General features: G+C 49.4%; 1 protein-coding gene across 1 annotated transcript; it reads right to left on the bottom strand.

The window, feature by feature from the left end:
• Window positions 1–2,911: 2,911 nt before the first annotated feature.
• On the bottom strand, window positions 2,912–20,319 carry LOC309353193 (zinc finger protein 783-like). Its single transcript, XM_081882457.1, has 6 exons — window positions 20,175–20,319; window positions 13,388–13,786; window positions 9,893–10,019; window positions 8,784–8,888; window positions 6,998–7,111; window positions 2,912–5,030 (listed from the first exon to the last, which is right to left on the bottom strand). Exons 1-6 carry the CDS (start codon window positions 20,196–20,198, stop codon window positions 4,123–4,125), a joined length of 1,677 nt encoding a protein of 558 aa, XP_081738583.1. The 5' UTR covers window positions 20,199–20,319; the 3' UTR covers window positions 2,912–4,122.
• Window positions 20,320–20,323: the final 4 nt, after the last annotated feature.

Below are 20,323 nucleotides of genomic sequence, written 5' to 3'. Positions count from 1 at the left end.
CCAGGTAAGCCTCCCTGAGGAGAGCGTTCTCCAAACGGGGAGCCACAGCAGAAAAGGCCCTGTTTTTGTGTTGCCACCCTCCAGACCTCTCAGGGAGAGGGGCCTCAGATGACAATCGCAGGGTCCAGGTTGGTTCAAAGGAGCAGGTTCACTCAAACCACACTGGCTCTCTCGTGCTAACCCAATAAGGAAAAGGACTGTTTACTTGGGGAACTCCCCGCAGCAGGAAACACTGAGGTCCAGCTCCGAGGGAAATCACAACTCTCTTCTTAGTGACAGAGTGCTTGCTAGGGAACTATTTCAAGGAGAAACCCCTCAGGCCGCCTTCTTCCTCTTGTACAGCGAGCGGAGCGTTGAACAAGAACAGGGTTCAAATCCTCAGCTGTCAATGAATAAAGGTGGGGTGCAAACGCCCCGCTGCTGACCCCGGACTAGGCAAGCTAGGGGATCTGGCTAGATGACCCTTGGGGTTCCCATTCTACCGGGGGGGGGGAATAATAATTTATTATTTATACCCCGCCCATCTGGCTGGGCTTCCCCAGCCACTCTGGGTGGCTTCCAAAAAAATAATAATATTAAAATACTCTAATACATCAAACATTAAAAGCTTCCCTGATCAGGGCTGCCTTCAGATGTCTTCTAAAAGTCTGGTAGTTGTTGTTCTCTTTGACATCTGGTGGGAGGGCGTTCCACAGGGCGGGAGCCACCACCGAGAAGGCCCTCTGCCACCTTCCAAGGGAGTCTGCTCAACAGCTCTTACCATCTTCCTAATGTCTGGTCACAATCTCCTTCCTTGTCACTTCAATCTGTTGGTTTGGGTCCGCTTTCTCTGGAGCAGCAGGAAGCAAGCTTGCTCCATCTTCCACGGGACAGGCTTTCAAGTATTCGGCTATCATATCACCTCTCGGACTTCCTTTCTCCAGGCTGGACATACCCAAAACTTGCAGCTTCGCTCCATGTCCAGAGGCGGTTAGGAAATCTGCAGAAATCCTGCAAATGCTTACCTGCATCTTCTGATCCCCTTCCCCCCAGGTTAGGACCACCCCAAAGCTGAGTACATCCTATTCTTTGAGACAGATTCTGGTCAAGCCTGGTAAATGGGTGGGTCAGATCCTGCCTCATCAGTTCAGATTTGATGAGAACACGTGTAAACAGGGAAATGTCCCACTCTAAAGAGGAGCATTGCAGGGGAAACTTATTAAATGGAGAGCAGCTGGCAGCAGAGTTTGCACTTTATCCCCAAAAGGGGGGAGGGACTATTTCAGCAAATGCTGCCCTTAAAAGACCTCATGCCAGTCCAGTGGTTCCCAACGTGGGTGGTACTGCTCCTTGGGGACTGGGATTATGTGGGGGGATGCTAAGAGACGGGATGCACCGGAAGTGTAAAGGACTAGCAGGCTTTAAAAAGCTGGTATCATTGGATCCAATTCATCAATTTTGTTGGCTTAATTAAACTATATAGTTGCAATTGAATGTGAAATTCTTACCATTCTGATTTTTGTTGTGTTATCTTCCTTAGTGGGTCATGCAAACGGATATTCTGAATAATGCTTTTTATAGAGTGCCAGGCACAGGGGGTGAGTTGCCAATCAGAAGGTCGGGAGTTCGAATCCCTGCGATGGGGTGAGCTCCCGCTGCTCGGTCCCTGCTCCTGCCCACCTAGCAGTTCGAGAGCACGTCAAAGTGCAAGTAGATAAATAGCTACCCCCGACCTTCTGATTGGCAAGTCCTAGGCTCGGTGGTTTAACCCACAGTGCCACCCGCGTCCCTATCGCCCAGTCCTAGTTCCTGCCAAAAAGCCCCCCCCAAAAAAACCCCTGCAAAAATGTTAACAACATTAAAGCAGCATCTTTAACTTACACAAGGGGAGCGATGATTTCATTTGTGAGCAGCGGGAGACAAGCAGCCTCCCAAAAGTGCATTTGCAACACAGAGAATAAGAATATAAGAAGATGTCTGGGACCTTCTGGCTGGGGCTGATGGGAGGTGTAGTCCTAAACATCTGGAGGGCACCAGATTGCCATGGCACCCTTAGTTGGATGAACTCACCCCCTGTGCCTGGCACCCCGTCGCAGGGATTCGAACCGCCGACCTTCTGACCGGCAAGCCCAAGAGGCTCAGTGGTTTAGACCACAGCCCAAGCTGTTTGCATTTGCATTCTTTTGAATTTGCACCATTGTATTTCGACATTATCTGTTTATTCTTGGGAGCCTTTTTGGTTGAAAGGCAGGATATAAATAAACGGGAACATAAACTAACATAACCTTTCATGTATGATGGATTTCCACACTGCTAAAGGTAAAGGTAAAGGGACCCCTGACCATTAGGTCCAGTCGTGGCTGACTCTGGGGTTGCGGCGCTCATCTTGCTTTATTGGCCGAGGGAGCCGGCATACAGCTTCCGGGTCATGTGGCCAGCAGGACTAAGCCGCTTCTGGCGAACCAGAGCAGCGCCCGGAAATGCCGTTTACCTTCCTGCCGGAGCGGTACCTATTTATCTACTTGCACTTTGACGTGCTTTCGAACTGCTAGGTTGGCAGGAGCAGGGACCGAGCAACGGGAGCTCACCCTGTCACAGGGATTCGAACCGCCAACCTTCTGATCAGCAAGTCCTAGGCTCTGTGGTTTAACCCACAGCGCCACCTGTGTCCCTCCACACTGCTAGCGTGATGTTAAAGGGCACCCCAGTTACCTGGTACGAGACCAGCCTACTCTTATCTTGGCCTCCCGCCTCAGACCCTATTTGTGGCCTCCTACACATGCCAGGACCTCAGAATTAATGCTGTATCTGCAGCCTCGCTGCCGGCACTTGGAACTGCTGACACAAGACCCTCCGAGGATAAAATTCACCTGTGCCTAACCTGCTTTGGCAAGGCTTCATTTCCCGCAGCTACCCAGAGACGAGAGGGGGATCGGAAGAGAGACACACTGTATTGACATATTTTGCAAAAGAAGGTGTTACAAAAAACCCCAAGAAAACGCAGCCACAGACAAAACACCCGACGTCACACAGAGGAATAGCTGGCCTGTTACAGTCACCTCAGCTGACATTTAGCTTAACGACACTGAAATTCATATATATATATATGTATATATATAATTCAACCAATATTTACAAAGATGCCTTCTGTAAAAAATATAATAATAATAATAATAATAATAATAATAATAATATAACAGCAATATAACAGCAAGACAACAGGGGACGGCAGTTCTCCAGATACCTTTGGGGTGAGAGAGGAAGAACTGGGAGACAGTTATGGGACAGGCGGCAAGTCCTGTGGGAACTTCATACGGCAAAACAACAGTACATGAGCTCTTGGCGTTGGGTTATAACAACCAGAATCCTGGTCGAAGCTGCTCTTGACTCGTACAAACAGCCTTGGAGTGTGGCCAGATGCAGTTTGAGAAATTAAAACAAAGACAACTTCAAAAACCCACACACCTTTACTGACAACAATTAACTGGGAAAGGATGGTTTCGACTGGGCTCCACGAAGGTGCTTAACGGGCAGGGTGCCCAATGGGAAGTAGGTTAGGGGAGCAGGCAGGAAGCTCGCCCCTAGACTATTGGATGAAGTGTGGCCTGGCCTCCGGCGGGTCCACCTTCCCAGCTCCGGAAGCTCATCGTGTGTTGTGTGTGTGTGTGTGTGCGCGAGAGAGAGAGAGGGAGGAAGGAAGAACACAAACATCAGCCTCAAGGAGGGCTCACACAGTGACGAGACGGAAGAATGTCTTTGAGATTCTGGGTCCCTGTGGGCAAGGAGGAGGAAGCGGTGAATACCTAGTTGCCTCATCTTCACAGGAAAAACCGCAGAGAGCCAGTTCTCCACGAACGACGGCAGCGCGGCAGGAAAGACTGCCTAAATGCCGTTATCTGTGACCCACCCAGGCGGAAGCAGGGCTCGGAGTACGATGTCTCGGCCTTGCGCTCACCCCCGGCACAGCGCAGGAAGGGTAAGCGATGCTCTGATGGTCCACGAGAGGCAGCCCCTCCGCCACGTCTCGGCATGCCCTGGGACACTTGGGGGGCAAACCGGGAGGGAGGGGGGCAGCTGTTCTTCAGCATGCAGGGCACGGCCGACGCCGGCCAGAAGCAGAGGGCTTTGGGGACGGGGCCATCGCTAGGGTTGCTCTTGCTTCAAGGCCACCAGGCCGGCCTGCGCCCCCAGCCCCAGGTGGTGCGCAGGGTTGCGGGTGTGGATTTTCTGGTGGCAGTTCAGGGACTCCTTGTAGCGGAAGTTCTTCCCGCAGGTGGCGCACTGGTAGGGCGTCTCCCCGGTGTGGACGCGCCAGTGCTTGAGGAGGTGGTCCCGGCGGATGAAGCTCTTCCCGCACTCGGTGCACTGGTAGGGCCTCTCGCCCGTGTGGATGCGCTGGTGCCGGACGGCCTTGGAGAGGTCCCGGAAGTCCTTGCCGCAGTAGGTGCACGTCAGCGGCCCGTCGCCCTTCCCTGTGTGCAGCTTCTGGTGGAGAAGAAGGCTCACCTCCAGTTTGAAGCTCTCCTTGCACTGCGTGCAAGTGTAGGGACGCTCCACCATGTGGTTCCCGGGGCGCTTCCCGGCGCTGGGCTTGAGGGCGGGGCTCCTCTGGGGTTCAGGGCGTTTCGGGGGCTTGGGGCGCGCCGGCGTCGGGGCCCTCTGGAGAGGTAAGGGGCTCGGCTTCAGCTTCAGGCCCCCTCCTCCTCCTGGGTCCATCGCCGGATAGCTCCCTCCTCCGTCGTGGGTCTTCTGGTGAGTGGTGAAGAGCTGCTTGTCCAGGAAGCCCTCCCCACACTCGCAGCAGATGTAGGGCCCAGTGTGGGCCTCGGCCTCCAGCACAGAGGAGGGGTCCTCTTTCCTCGACTCAGCCACGCAGCGAACCGACCGCCTCAGGCTGCTCCCCGGGGCCTTCCTTGCAGGCGCCACCGAAATGGGGTGGCTCTCGCAGAGCAGTTCCTCGCCCGGGCCCTGGAAGACTTCCGTCCACTTCCGGGGGAACATGCCGGGGAGCTCCAAGCTTTCGGGGTCTTCTTCCAGGAGCTGCGGAGCACCTGACCAAAGGGGGGAAAGAGGCAGGTTGGTGGCATATGAAATCAGACAGGTGGCCCCTTGGTTGAATCAATGAACATAGGTAACATTAAAATCACAGGTCACGCCCCAGTAGAGGTTGGCCTTAAAATGGGAGAAGGAACACAAACCACCCCTTCATGATCCTTCAGTCCCATCCCAACCGCAAATAAACAGATTAGAGACTGTCTCACAAAAACTCTCCAAAAGTCTACTTTGAAGAAAATGGTGCAGACAACATAACCCCCCCGTTATGGGATGCAATGAGAGAATACATTAAAAAACAAACCTCCTCAAAAATTAGCAAAACAAAATCAGACAGGTGTCCCCTTGGTTGAATCAACAAACATAGGTAACAGTACATTTCCGAGCACAATTCAAAGTGTTGGTGCTGACCTTTAAAGCCCTAAACAGCCTTGTTCCAGTATACCTGAAGGAGCATCTGAAGGCAGCCCTGTTTAGGGAAGCTTTTAATGTTTAATAGGTTATTGTATTTTAGTGTTCTCTTGGAAGCCACCCAGAGTGGCTGGGGAAACCCAGCCAGATGGGCGGGGTATAAATAAATAAATAAATAAATAATAATTTTTAAAAAAATCACAGATCATGCCCCAGTAGAAGTTGCCCTTAAAATGGGAGAAGGAACCCAAATCACCCTTTCATGGTCCTTCAGTCCCATCCTAACCGCAAATAAACAGATTAGAGACTGTCTCACAAAAACTCTCCAAAAACTACTTTGAAGAAAATGATTCAGACAATATAACCCCCCTATTATGGGATGCAATGAGAGCATCCCTTAACAAAACAAGCCTCCTCAAAAATTAGCAAAATGAAATCAGACAGGCAACCGCAATTTTGATATTTCATCTTCCGCTGAAAATGTTTCTGATTCGTCAAGAGCTTTTAGAGGATTCATTTGATTTGGTGCTTGGACATTTCGTCTGTCTGTATTTTTATGATTTTACAATTCAATGATGTTTCAAACTGCAAGGGAATAATAATAATAATAATAATAATAATAATAATAATAATAATAATAATAATAATTTATTATTTATACCCCGCCCATCTGGCTGAGTTTCCCCAGCCACTCTGGGCGGCTCCCAATCAGTATTAAAAACAATACAGCATTACATATTAAAAACAGCCCTAAACAGGGCTGCCTTAAGATGTCTTCTGAACGTCAGGTAATTCTTTATCTCTTTGACATCTGATGGGAGGGCGTTCCACAGGGCGGGCGCCACTACCGAGAAGGCCCTCTGTCTGGTTCCCTGTAACCTCACTTCTCGCAATGAGGGAACCGCCAGAAGGCCCTCGGCGCTGGATCTCAGTGTCCGGGCTGAACGATGGGGGTGGAGACGCTCCTTCAGGTATACAGGACCGAGGCCGTTTAGGGAGGGTTGTTTTGTTTGTTATCATGTTATGTAGTTTTGTGATTTATAGTGTAAACCACCCTGCGATCTTCAGATGAAGGAGGATATAATAAATAATAATAATAATAATAATAATAATAATAATAATAATAATAATGGATAGTGCAGCATGAAGGTGCCAACTGTCAAGGCCACTTCCAGAGGAATGCACTTGTCAGAGGGTTAACTCTTTATTGTCAAAGAAACCCGCTCCTATGAGAAATGGCCAGTTCTCCATCAATCACCCCTAGCCTTGCCAACAACAACAACAACAACATAATAATAATAATTTATTATTTATACCCTGCCCATACGGCTGGGTTTCCCCAGCCACTCTTAGTGGCTCCCGACAGATTAAAAACAGCACAGACAGCTCCAGATATCTCAAGCACATAAGCCCAAGTCTCCTGAGCAGCCCTATTCCACTAGTCAAGAATTCTGGGCCCTGCCCGGCCCCCTCCTCTCCTGGCAACGTTCTCCTTCCCCTCCCAGCCTTGTGCAGGAAGGAGAGGACCCCCCCCCCCTAGGCCGCTCCAACTTACTCATGGCGGGATCCCCGGGGAGTTCGCTCTCCTCCAAGTCGCCCATGCTTTTGACCAGGGACATTTCCTCCGGCTCCATCCAGGAGCTGTCGTTGAGGGCGGAAATCGGAGAGCCTGTTTCGGAGAGGAGGGAAGAAGGTACAGCAGCCATTCACCACCAGCGACACATTTAGGACAGGTCTGCAAAAGGCCACCCGAGCCAAGATGATGCAAGGACGAGCTACACTGTCCACCCCCTCCTCTCTAGCACTGACTCCTCCTGTCTGCCTCCTTCATTGATTCAAGGGTTGTGTGTATTCAGCAAATCCATACAAGCACAGGACCATGTTGCTCTGAGCATAGAATACCATCATTTGAGAATTTCCACTTTCTTTGGGACAGGGGAGTGTGAGGAGGAAAAGACCCAGAGAGTTCATAGTCCTAATGGCTGTAAACAGTGACTTGAAAGTGTGTGGCCAGCAAGACATTTGGTGTAAGCTGCTCTTTTGGTAAAGGGACCCCTGACCATTAGGTCCAGTCGTGGCCGACTCTGGGCTTGCGGCGCTCATCTCGCTTTATTGGCCGAGGGAGCCGGCGTACAGCTTCCGGGTCATGTGGCCAGCATGACTAAGCCGCTTCTGGCAAACCAGAGCAGCGCACGGAAACGCCGTTTACCTTCCCACTGGAGCAGTACCTCTTTATCTACTTGCACTTTGATGTGCTTTTGAACTGCTAGGTTGGCAGGAGCAGGGATAACATTAATAATAATAATTTATTATTTATACCCCGCCCATCTGGCTGAGTTTCCCCGGGAAATGGGAGCCCACCCCATCGCGGGGATTCGAACCGCTGACCTTCTGATCGGCAAGCCCTAGGCTCTGTGGTTTAACCTACAGCGCCACCCGCATCCCCGCTCTTTTGGTAGATTTAATATAATTTGGAATGTCTTCTGATTTGCAAGTAAACTTATACTTATTTCTTTACAGTTAGCTGATGAGAAGTAACAGGATATTCTAACGATACATGGAACCAAAGGGTCTGTTGGTTGTGTGGGAGGGAGAGATTTAGTTTTCGTTCAGTTAGTTAGTTCATTTGTTAGAGTGGTCCTGTGTTTGGTTGCTGAACGAGAAGCATAACAGTGCAATGCAACTGTATAGGCATAAAGTCATACCTCAGTTACAGATGCTTCGGGTTGCGTGATTTCGGGTTGCGCACCGTGCCAAACCTGGAAGTACCAGAACTGGTTACTCCCGGGTTTCGGCACTTGTGCATGCGCAGAAGCACTAAATCGTGCTTTGCGCATGCACAGAAGCACTGAATTGCGACCTGCGCGTGTGCACATGCGGCGCTGCGGGTTGCGAATGTGCTTTCCACACGGATCACGTTCGCAACCCGAGCGGTCCACTGTACTTTATTCAACGGATGACTTCCTCTGCTTATCTATTTACTTGTTTTCGAAAACCAAGTAAAAATTATTTCAAAAGAAAATAATAAAAGTGTGTGGCCAGTTTGTGGTGGAGTTATGAAAGCAGGAGCATGCCGTGAGGGCGAAGTAACACTGGCTTCATCTGTGGCAACTAAGCTGGGCGGCAGAATTCAACTTCAGAATTCAAGGAACGTAACTCTCACAAAGCCAACGCCATGTGGGAAGAGCAACGGTTCTGAAGTTTCCTTGTCAAGGTTTTCAGAGCTTTTCGACGTTTGCCTCAAGCTGTAAATTGTCCCCTTCAGCATCAGGGGTGGACCTGAGCTGCTCTCCCTGCACAACACAGACGAGGGTGGGAGGGTTGCCAACTCTGCGACTCACCCAGGGTGGTCTCCTTCAGGGCTTCTCTTTCCTCGACATCCCCCCGACCAGCGACATCTGCTTGCTCGATCCGAGAGAGCAGCTCAGGTTTGGAGATGGCAGCGTCTGTGCGTGGCAGGGGGGAAAAAACTTATTAGTAGCATCAAGCCTCTCATTTGCTCTCCTTTTATTTAAATTTCCCTTGGGAATGACGCTGGGGCAGGGCAGTGGTGCTCTGGGACTCCCATGAACATTCTCAACGACTGGTATGTAGACTTGGAGGGAATCCTAAGGGTCATCTAGTCCACCCCCCTGTAATCCAGGAATCAAAGCTAAAGAATCGCCGACAGATGGCCATCCAACCTCCGTTTGGAAACCTGCAAGGATAGTCTGTTCCATCGTAGAACAGCTCTTATCTTTGGAAAGTTCTTCCTAACGTTTGGCGAGACTCTCCTTTCTTAGTTTTTTTTATCCATTGGTTCAGATCCTACCCGCTGAAGCAGCAGAAAACAAGCTGCGTCTTCCATGTGAAGGTCGTTCAGATATTTGGAGATGGCTATCATGTCACTTCTCAGTCTCCTCTTATCCAGGCTAAACATATCAACTCCCTCAATTGCTCTTCATAAAGCTTGGTTTCCAGGTCGCCCTCCTCTGCACATGTTCCAATGATCATCCTACCTGAAGGAATTTCCTGGCAGGACAGACTGGCCAATGACCAGCTGAGCTCTGGGCATTCTCGTGCTGCACAGAGCTTGGCTAACCTACAGACCTGATAAGGAACTCTTTGCTGGGTCCATGTGACCCCTCAGCAGATTACCTGTTTGCCTGCAGAAGGTCCAACTTCTGGCATCTCCGGGTAGGACTTGAGAACAACTCCTGTTTGAAACCCTGGAGAGCTACTATGAGCCAGAACAGGCAAAACTGAGCAAGGTGAACCCATGGCTTGAATCAGCATCTAGCAGCTTCCTCTATCTGGTGCATCTGATCTGCACCCATGTCACCCTGAAGCCTGGTCAGATGTCGGCTGAGAATTGATGCTGTGTCCACTTAGAAGGCCCTGGGCCACGGTGGATGAAGGCTCAGGTGCGCAGAGAGCTCTGCTTGGCCACACCACGTGGACCCTTCCTTACCCATAGAGACCACGGCCTTGTAGTTGCATTTCATGATGTGCCGGTAGAGGTCCTTCTGCCCTTCATCCAAGCTGCGCCACTCTTGCTCGGAAAAACTGCAGGAGGCTTCGTCAAACAGCAAAGGGACCTGCAACCGCGTCAAAGAGAGGGAGAAGTCACTTCCTCTTAGGCGGAGCAGCTGCCATGAATGCAAAAACGTCCCGGGTTCAGTCCTTGCCTGAAACCATAGAGAGCCGCTGCCTGTCAGTGTAGACAGTACTGAGCTAGATAGACCAACGGACTGACTTGGTATAAGGCAGTTTCCTGTGTTTCTAATCCTCTGCCAGGTCCCCTGATGTAAATCTTAGAACCTGGTCATATATTTAGCTTCCAACCATTTTTACACATTTTATGGGCAACTGAAATTACAGATAATAATAAATAATAATAATAATGATGATGATGATGATGATGATGTTATTTATACACCGTCCTCCACGGCCAGTGACGGGCTCAGGGTGGCTAACACCAATAAAATAAAATCACAGTAAAAACATAAAAGGGGGGAAAGAGAGGGAGGGGACCCAATTTAAAATACAAGTTAAAATGCAATTTAAAATGCAGCCTCATTTTAAAATAGCTGATAAATCAGGACCATAAGGGGAGGGAAACATAAGGGTCAGACCGAGTCCAGACCAAAGGGCAGACGGAACAGCTCTGTCTTGCAGGCCCTGTGGAAAGATGTCAAGTCCTGCAGGGCCCTAGTCTCTTGTGACAGAGCGTTCCACCACGTCGGGGCCAGTGCTGAAAAGGCCTGGCCCTAGTTGAGACCAATCTAACCTCCTTGAGGCTCGGGACCACCACAGTGTTGTTATTTGTGGACCTTAAAGTCCTCCTTGGGACATACCAGGAGAGGCAGTCCCGTAGGTACGAAGGTCCTAGGACACATAGGGCTTTATTTATTTATTTTTTAAATATTTTTTATTAAGGATTTTCTTGTTTTACAGAAGTGTAGTGCCTCGTATTTTTTTTCTTCTTCTTCTTCCACGTAGCATTTTTACAAATCTGTTTCATTTGTTGAGGCATTAGGGGGAGAAGAAAAAAGAAAGAAAAAAGAAAGGGGGGTGGAGGGAGGGAAGATGGATGGGGGTGGGGTTGGGTGGCGGTGTTTCTATGTATGTAGAGTTTGGTGTCAGCGTTGCTTGTGTTGTTCACTTGTGTTCCTTTGGTGGTGAGAGAGGTTGGGGTTGGCCTAGGGTGTGATTGTTTGTTTGTGATTGGCTGTGGTGATCTTTGTTTTCGTGTGTGAGTGAGGTGGGTGGGTGTTTTGGATCAGGTTAGCCATATTGATTTGTATGCTGTTGGTGGATTATTGTCATTGTCCTGTTGGGCTGTGTATGTGATAAAGGGGAGCCATACCGGGGTGAAGGCGTCTTCTTCTGTTTGTCCCCGTGTCAGTTTCAGTTTATTAGTTAATTTTTCTAGTAGGGCTGTTTCCCATACTATTTGGAACCATTGGTCCATGCTTACTCTCTCCATGCTTAGACCATGCTTAGGTCTCTCCAGTGTCTGGTTATGATGTTTCTGGCTGCTGAGAGCAGGTGGGTTATGAGTTCTTTGTGGTGTAAATGGGCATTGTTGTCTTGGAAGATGTGACACATAGGGCTTTAAAGGTCAAAACAAGCACCTTAAACCTGACCCTGGATGAATGTGATTCCGTGGCAAGGACCCCGTAAGGAGCCTCGCTGCTGCATTCTGCACCCGCTGGAGTTTCTGGGTCAGCTTCAAGGGCAGCCCCGCGTAGAGCGAGTTACAGTAGTCAAGCCTGGAGGTGACCTTTCCCCAACCACCCCTGACTCCTTCCTTTCTTCGTCTTCTTCCAAGTCAGCTGGTGTCAATTCTACCGACGTTTTGATGCCAACTGAAAACAGCTTTTCCTTCTCAGAAGCTGCTAATTGATTATTTGAGTTCAAACTTCTCGTGCTGCTGCTTTTACTGCGTTAACCCAGGAAGCAATACTGTAAGGAGAACCCCTATTTTAAAACAAAACCTTCAAACACCTGGCCCAGCACCCTGTGCTCCCTTTGGCCAACTAGGTGCCTGTGGGAAACTCTCGCTTCCTGTGGTTTCTAGCAACTGGTCTTCAGAAACACTGCTGCCTCAAATTGTGGTGCCTCCTCCTCTATAAATCTGTCTTCTAAAGCCATCCAAGTTGGGGCCATCACTGCCTCCTACAGGAAGGAATCCCATAGTTTAAATATGTGCTGTGTGAATGACTTTCTTTCATCTGAATCTTCCCACATTCAGCTTCTGTAGTGTGTTGGGAAATCTTAGCAAGTTAAAACTTTGGCTCATGCCAAGGAAGAGCATTGTGGGAGAGCCAAACACTGGAGAATTCTGGGAATGTGTATCCGCTTCTTTAGTTGCAGACTTTCTGTCTCAAAGAATGTGAACAAGTTATCTTCTCCATCTGAAGTAAGGAGGTTCCTAGCTGATTTGTAGTCTTGACACCTGGCTATCTTAGATGCTGTTTCTGTGTGAACCGGGTCACCAAGCCAACTCACAACTCAAAGAATCTGGTCTGGCTCTGGGAATGCTTCTAATCTTCAAGGCCTTTTGATAAACAGGATTCAGCTGTCGAGGCTCCTAACAAGCCTGAGTTATTGTTCTTCTATCTAACCATTGGCGAATTGCTAATTAATCTAAAGAACTGATTGGCTTTTGAGTTTTGAATCCACGTGGGTTCAAAGAGGATAAAACCTTAGGAAACCCACCTGCAATTCGCAGCCCATCTTGCCAAACAGGCAGAAGGCCTCACCTAACCTACTTTGCCATGTGAGACCATTGTCATGCAGAGAGGGATTGCCCTGATGCGGGAGGGTGCTTTGAACTGTTCTGTTTCACACTTTCATTTTCGCTGTGAGTATGTTTTGTAGCAAGTGATATTAAGCAATGTTTTTATTTTTTGTGCCAACTTTTGTTTGAATAATCTTGTTTTTTAATAAATCCTGGGAAAAGGACTTTTTCCTGTTTTTGTCTTTTGTGCCTTTCTGCCGGGGAAGCTAAACCAGTACCTGACCACTTAGTCGCCTACCAGACCTGTTGGATTTCTGTCTGTGCCACGGTAAAGTGACACAGGGTGGGGCAGCCCGGTAACGCTGAAATCTCCTTCCTTAGGTTATTTTTCGGGGCTGTTCTGAGATAAGGAAGTGGTGGCAGCATACTACTGTTTCTGGTTTTTGTGTGTGTTCTGAAAAAGCTTCTGCGCACCCCTCTCTCTCTCAGCCGGGTCTTGCCGGACTTGGAGGGCAGGTTGGGGGACTGCGCACGAATGCTACAGCTTCACTGAATGCCCAAGAGAGTAGCGGTGTTAGGAGGGAGGGAGAAAACCACGCCATCCTACAGATAGCAAGGACTGCTAGAATACTGCCTGCAAAGCAGTAATTTGTGAATATGAGAAATCCCACCTCTCTTACATGGCCAGGCACAGCCCCTAACCCTGCCCACCCTGCTTACCTTGGGGGTTTCCCCCCTGGATCCCGGGGGCAGGCGGAGGATCCAGAAGTTGCGGTTCTTGAGCAGGTTCTCCATGTTCTCCAGCCTCCTCTGGAGCTGCCCGTACTCTTGAATGAGGGTCCCCAGGGCAGCCCACTTGCTCTCCAGCTGGTTCCCAAATTCGACGGCGGTCTTTTCGCAGCCGTCCAGCTTCGTCTCGGCCATCCCCATTCTCCCCTCCAGGCTCATGAGCTGCGCTGCGTAAGAGTCCACTTTGCTCTCCACCGCTTGGATTTCAGCCACGACCGTCAGGGAGAGCTCAGCCGCTTCGGGGAGCACGTCCCCCATGGGCGTCTGCTCGGGGGTGCTGAGGGGCTGGGCAGCAGCCATGGGCTGGGGCTCCACCTCCCACTGAAGAGCCTATTGGAGGGGGGAGACATGCAAACAACATTACATTCCTGGGCGGTCTGGAACAGAGCAACGTTCTGCAGCCACTGCCTCTGGCCGTTCCTCTTGAGGAAGGATGTCTAGGAACAGTTAGCCGAAACTTAAAATGAAGAAGGATGAGGTAAGTTCTGTGCCAAAAAAGGTCAGAAAGTGGACGCATTTGCATATTCTGCATACTTCCACTCCTGGTAGACATTCAAGAGGGACCTGCTGGCCACTGACCGGCCACTTGAGTTCAGGAAGGCTTTCCCTGCCCACCTTTGGCATCTGATTGCCTTCAGTTCATCATCTTCATTTTATCCCAAAAGCATGAGGATTGGGAACTTGGGAGAATGAATTCTGCGCCAGATGCCAAATAGTCAAAATGCCAGCAGTCACCGAGCAACGAAACAACCAATGAACTGTGTACTGCAGGCGGAGATCAATGGAGAGGGATCCTTATGGGAGAGAAACCATGGCTGCTATTACGTGGTCTGAGTAGTACACTCTGGTGTTATACAGAAACAAGAAATGACCTGGGTCCTTTTCCAGGTGGCTTACAAGTTTCAGGGCTGCTGACCACTGCTCCATCTCTAATAAATTCTTCACTCATCAGTTATGCTGCATTTCTCTGCTTAAACACCAGTCCTTCTCTAACCATGCAAGATTCCTAACCGTACAATTATTAATGATATTTACTTCTCCGTATCCTTAGCATTCGTATGATGCTTGGTTCAGGTTTACAAGTGTCTTTTCTACAATCAGCACTTCCTTTTTGTGGGACTGGGACAGCTCTGGGTTTACATCAGGGGTGGGGCACTGGATCTGGCCAGATCCTCCCTCCTCAGATGGGACAACTTGGACAGGTGAGCAGGACAGACCACGGTTTAGGGGAAATGGCTTTGTAGACCAAAGCTTTCCCATCCCCAACTTAAGCCAATGATCCTGCCACTACTGTATCTAGTTGATCATTCATTCACAAGTCCTTTCTATCAGCCACCAACCAGAATGCTTCTTTAAGCTACTACCTATTGCAACTCCAGGAGGAAACCTTTGAAGCTGCAGTGGGCCTGGAACAGCTCTGTGCATTGGAAAAGGCAGCATCAAAAGGACAAACAGCGCTGAGGTTCATCGTGGAGGAGAATAAGAGACAGAACGTTCTGGATCCAGATGCAGTTCACCTCCTCAAGGAGTACAGAGAACATTTGCGGACATCTTGCTTCCAGGAGTACAAGGCAGAACAAAGTTCAAAGGAAGGCAAAAGCAACAGAGATGAAGGGATGGCTTCCATGTGCAAATTTTGCAAGACAAGGTGCCTCCCTTCAGAATGACAACGGCAATTTATGGAAACCTACAAGACTTTTATCTCAGCACCGATCATGTAGGATACAGCAGGATAAATGTAGGCTTCAGCTTGCCGTGTGATAGCTGAATTTGCACATAATCAGTTCATAAACCCTCTTCCAAAAGGGAGTGTAACACAGCACTCGGGCGATCTGTGGAACTCTGTACTGCAGGATGAGAGGTTTGCCAAGAGTATAAATGCAACTGTAAGTGCAGACACCTCTTTTTCCAAGAGCAGAAGCCCCAGCAGCTCCTTTGTATGAAGCTCTCATGAAAAGCTGGGACAGGCCTTCAATGGCATTGCTTTGGGGGGAATCCCATCTAATGAAGGTGACTCACCAAGCCACAAGCTGACTTCAATTTTGGGCCAAGCCTTTGATGTCTCCTCTTCTGCCCCTGCCCCCACCCCCACAAATCCCCATGGTCCAATGAGGTATATTACATTTACAAAGAAAGAGCACATAGGGAGGATCAATTCACAGATATGGAAGATTAATGACCCAGCCAGAATGAGTCATGCCTTACTTGTGTACAGACTAGACTTAGTGCCCTACAGGGTTTTTGTGTGGGTTTTTTTTGGGGGGGGCGCTAGCCTTTTCACTATCACTGGTCCACTGGCCATGCTGACTGGAGCTGGTGAGAATGGACAATTCAAACCTTGAGGACAGCGTGGCTTGGGTACTGCAATGCAGTCCAGGGTGCAGCAGCTCAGGGGTTGAATGGAAGATGGCAATCACTTCACTGGTTCCCAGCTGGTTCCCAGGCCCAATTTAAAGTGCTGGTTTGGACCTTTCAAAGTCCTTAACAGGTCCAGGACATCTCAAGCACTGCCTGTTCCCACAGAGGCCTGCCACAGTGTCAGCTCCTCTTCTGAAAGTCTGAAGTACAGTGGGTGGGTAACACAAGATCTCTGCGGTGGCACTAAAAATGTGGCACTCTATCCCTAAAGATGTTTGCCTCACTCTTCCTTCTTGACCGCTAGAGGCGAGGCCAAGGTGGTCTTCAGAAGGCTTTGGGATGCTTTGCCAGTGTTGCATGATAACTGAATGCTGCTTCCATTAAATCTATTGTTTGCTGTACATCTTTTGCTGATTGATTGATTGATGGATGGATGGATGGATGGATTGATTGACTGATTGATTTATAGCCCACCTCTTCCCCCCAAAGAGCTCAAGGTGGCATACATAGTTTTACCTAACCCCCTCCCATTTAAGCCCACAACAGCCCTGTGCGGAAGGTTAGGCCGAGGGGCAGGGACTGGTCCCCAAGGTCACACCCAGGGAGCTTTATGGTCAAGTGGGGATTCGAACCCTGTTCTCTTCCCAGGTCCTAGTTTGACACTTAAACCACGACACAACACTGGCTCTCTTAAGTTTGGATGGTTTATCCATGATTTGTGGTGGGTTCTGTTGCCGTTGTTTATTGTGCAAGCTGCCTTGGAGACCTTAAATCAAAGGCAGGCAAAAAATGTTTTAATAAAACGAGCAAAATAAGTGATCTGTATCAAAATACTGAGGGGTGCTCTCTTGCTTAAGAGCAAAGGAAAGTCCTTGTGGGACCACCTTGTCCCAGCAAGCGAGAAATGGCAAAGGAAAAAAGGAGGCCCCACCAATATCAGGAAGTGAGCAAGTCACTAGGGCAAGAGGGTCCGTTGCACAAGCAATTCCAAAAATGTCTTTGGAAAATGAGCAGCATTTTCTTCTTTTTTAAAAAGAAGGTTTATAAGAATTCTACAGGACAGTGTCCTCTCTGGGTGGATTACAAAATTAAAAATACAAATACAGATTTCACAGCAAAGCAGCAATCACCGCAAATATAAAAAGTATGTATTCAACCCAGCATAAAATAGTCAAACCGTTTAAAACCAACAGATTCTAAAACAACAAAGACATAAAAATCATCCTAGCTAGAAGCCAACTGGGTCCTCCAGGCTTTTTTTGAAAGGTATCTCTGATCATGCATCCATCCATCTGCTGTGGAAGGAGACCCATGGACTAGGGACCACCACCGAGAAGGCCCTAGTTAGGGGCAGACAAGCAGGGCCTCCAAAGCTGATCTTGAGATACGGGCTGGTTCACGTGGGTGAAGATGGAGTATGAATTTCTAGGATCAGAACACACACCTCTCCCCCCCCCCCCGAAAAAAAGATTACAGGGGAGGACTTGACAGGCTTTCTTCCATGATATTTTACAGTTTAGTCCATCTGAAAGATAGTATTCTCCTGTATGAATGTGCCCAGGCTGTGAGTTCTTTGTGGGGAGGCCCTTTTCTCAGTACTGGAAAAGGGCCTTCTCAGTGGCTGCTCCCAGACTTTGGAACTCCCTTCCTAAAGAAAGAAGACTGGTTCCCTCCCTTCACCAGCAGGTGAAGACTGTTTTATTCCGACCGGCTTCTGGGAACTGTTGTTGTTTTTTTAAACAAGGAAATGGCTTTTAATAGCGCTGTTCTTTTTTATTATCTGGACTTTTATATATTGCTTTTCTATTACTTTTAAATTATAGTCATACCTTGGAAGTCGAACAGAATCCATTCCGGAAGTCTGTTTGACTTCCAAAACATTCAAAAGCCAAAATGCAGCTTCCAATTGGCTGCAGGAAGCTCCTGCAGAAAATCGGAAACCCCGTCGGATGTTCGGCTTCCAAAAATAGTTCACAAACCGGAACAGTCACTTCCAGGTTTGCAGCGTTCAGGAGCCAAACCTTTCGAGAACTAAGCTGTTCGAAAACCAAGAGACGAGTGTATTATCTTTTATATGTTTTTCACTTTTTTTATTTCTGTGTTGTTCTGGTCTGGGGAAAAGGAGGGATATAAATAAATATAACAGCAACAACACTTTAAACAATGCACTCCAAATCTCTGCTGCCAAAAAACCTTGTAATTAAGGAACATGAAACCAATTCCAGAGACCTTGACTTGGACTGAACCACCTGTGCAGACTTGCAGCACTATGCATCACGCCTTTATGCTAGGAGCAAAGGAACGCATCACTTATTCCTCGATGACAGCATCACCACATCTTTAGGCTCTAGGGCATGGATTGAAGGCGCATGATGCAGCAACCTTGCAGATGCGAAACAGAGGCAGCTCTAAGCACTGCCTGAATGGGAGATTATCTGGGAGCTCTCAGTTATGCCACGATGAACTTGTGGAAGAAATGTTAAGAATCAAAATATACCCCTTGTAACACATTCATCTTCTTCCTTGGTTATTTCTTAACACACTGCTATATATACTGTATTTTGCTTTGTACCAAGACCTCTCTTTTGTATTGTTTCTTGTTGTTCTTAATTAAAAATATCTTATTAAAAAAGAAGACGAAGCAAATATAATTCACCCCGATCCTTGCTGCACCCTGGTGAGAGCACCAGAAAGCATTTCCCCCCACCCTCCTGGGTCCATTCTACCCTCCAAAGGTCCTAACTGAAAATGAACTAGCATCACAACTATCTGTCCTTAAAAACTGCCCCTCTCCCTCTTTCCATTGGGGGGGGGCGGGTCGGGGGCAGGCAGGCTGCATAATAAACACAGCACCCCTTCCATGCTAAATGGGGCTCCCTGCTCCTGCCTCTCTTTGCCCTGGAAGCCTCTCTCCAAAAGGCAGCAAGAGCCCTATTTGCAGAGGCCGGAAACAATTTGGGGATGGGTTAATGCAGGGGAAGAGATGACAGCTACCTGATTTGCTTTCATTGATGGGAGGAATTAACTGCCTCAGCCCTAGGGATGCAAGACACTTCCTCCACGGAGGAGTGCCTATCAGATCTGGGGCACCTGTTTCCCTAAGAGGGAGAGGAAAAGTTAGCCTCCTTTGCTGCTGTCCCCATCAATATCCACCTCCACCCCCCCCCCGCCCAAAATAAACTACATATCCGTTTTGGGGCCTAATCCTTAGCTTCAGGAGGTAGTTGTAACATATATCTGTTTTCCTCCCTCTCCAGCATCATCATCTCCTGGCAGCGTTTGCTTTTCCCCTCTCAGGTCTGCCTCCCACAAATGAACCCCCATAAAAAACATCCATTTTGGGGGCTGATCCGTAGCTTCAGGAGGTAGCTTTGACATGTATTGGTTTCCCTCTCTCTCCAGCATCACCACCATCTCCTGACAGCCTTTACATCCCCCCACTCAAATCCTCCCCAAATGAACCTCCCTTTTTAAAAAAAACTGCACCCCACAACTGTTTGGGGGCCTGATCTGCAGCTCTAGGGGGCGGTTTTGACATATGTGAGTGTGCATCTCTGTCCCGGACCCTCACCCTCATTTCCGGGCAGCCTTTGCCCCTTCCCTCCCAGATCACCAAAAAGATAAACCCCTCCCCAAAAAAGCACCCCCCAAAAGAACAACAACCCCTCCATATCACACCCGTTTTGGGGGCCTAAGTCCAGAAGGTGCTTCTGACATGTGTATGTTTTCATCTCTCTCTCTCTGAGCATCAGCATCATCTCCTGGCAGCCTTTGCCCCTTCCCCCCTCCCCAAAAAAGCACCCCCCAAAAAAAACCCCAACTCCTTCATCTCACACCCATTATGTGGGTCTAAGCTGCAGGTCCACAAGGCGCTTCTGACATGTTCTCATCTCTCTCCCTGAGCATCATCATCTCCTGGCAGCCTCTGCCCCTTCCCTCCCTGATCACCCCCCCCCAAAAATCAAACCCCCCCACCCTTTTGGAGGCCTGACCTGCATCTCCAGGAGGCGGTTTTTGACATGTACGTGTCTCTTCTCCCCCCCCCAGCTTCAGCATCCTCAGCCCCTGACAGCACTTTGCCTCCCCCTCCCCACACCACAAAAACACCGCCGCCCCCCCTGGACCCACAATTGCAGCAACCACAAGAGCCCCCCCTCCAGCCAATGGGGGGGTCTCCAAAGAAAAAGGTCCCTCCTCAGCCCCCCCCCCACGGCATCCATTCCCCCCCCCTTCGCCACCCATGACAACCTCCCTCAGCAGCAGCCTCCATTTTGGGAGCCCCCCCCCACCTTCATCTCCCCCCCCTCCGCCCAACCGTCACCTCTCCCCCCCCCCCTTTTCCAGGTCCCTCCTCGCTCACCTGGGCGGGGCTCCACTCGGCCATGGCCCGGCGCTGTCGTCGCCGCCGCCGCGGCTGCTTCTGAGGGGCGAGGAGGGCCGGGGGAGCGAGAGGGAGGAGCGGGGCGGGCAAGACGGACGGCGGCGCCGGGGAAGCTCCAGGAAGCGGAG

Source organism: Podarcis melisellensis (assembly GCF_964234715.1).
Source record: "Podarcis melisellensis genome assembly, chromosome: 12".
NCBI classification, from domain to species: Eukaryota; Metazoa; Chordata; class Lepidosauria; order Squamata; family Lacertidae; genus Podarcis; species Podarcis melisellensis.
This window is presented reverse-complemented; position numbering and strand designations above follow the sequence as displayed.

What these genes read in the sequence shown, in the direction of transcription:
- LOC309353193 (XM_081882457.1), bottom strand. Translation starts at nt 20,198, where the DNA reads ATGGCCGAGTGGAGCCCCGCCCAG. An exon ending in CAAGGCCGTGGTCTCTATGG is followed by an intron (nt 8,889 to 9,892) that starts GTAAGGAAGGGT and finishes TGCCACGCACAG; the next exon opens with ACGCTGCCATCTCCAAACCT. An exon ending in CCCCGGGGATCCCGCCATGA is followed by an intron (nt 5,031 to 6,997) that starts GTAAGTTGGAGC and finishes CCCTTTGGTCAG; the next exon opens with GTGCTCCGCAGCTCCTGGAA.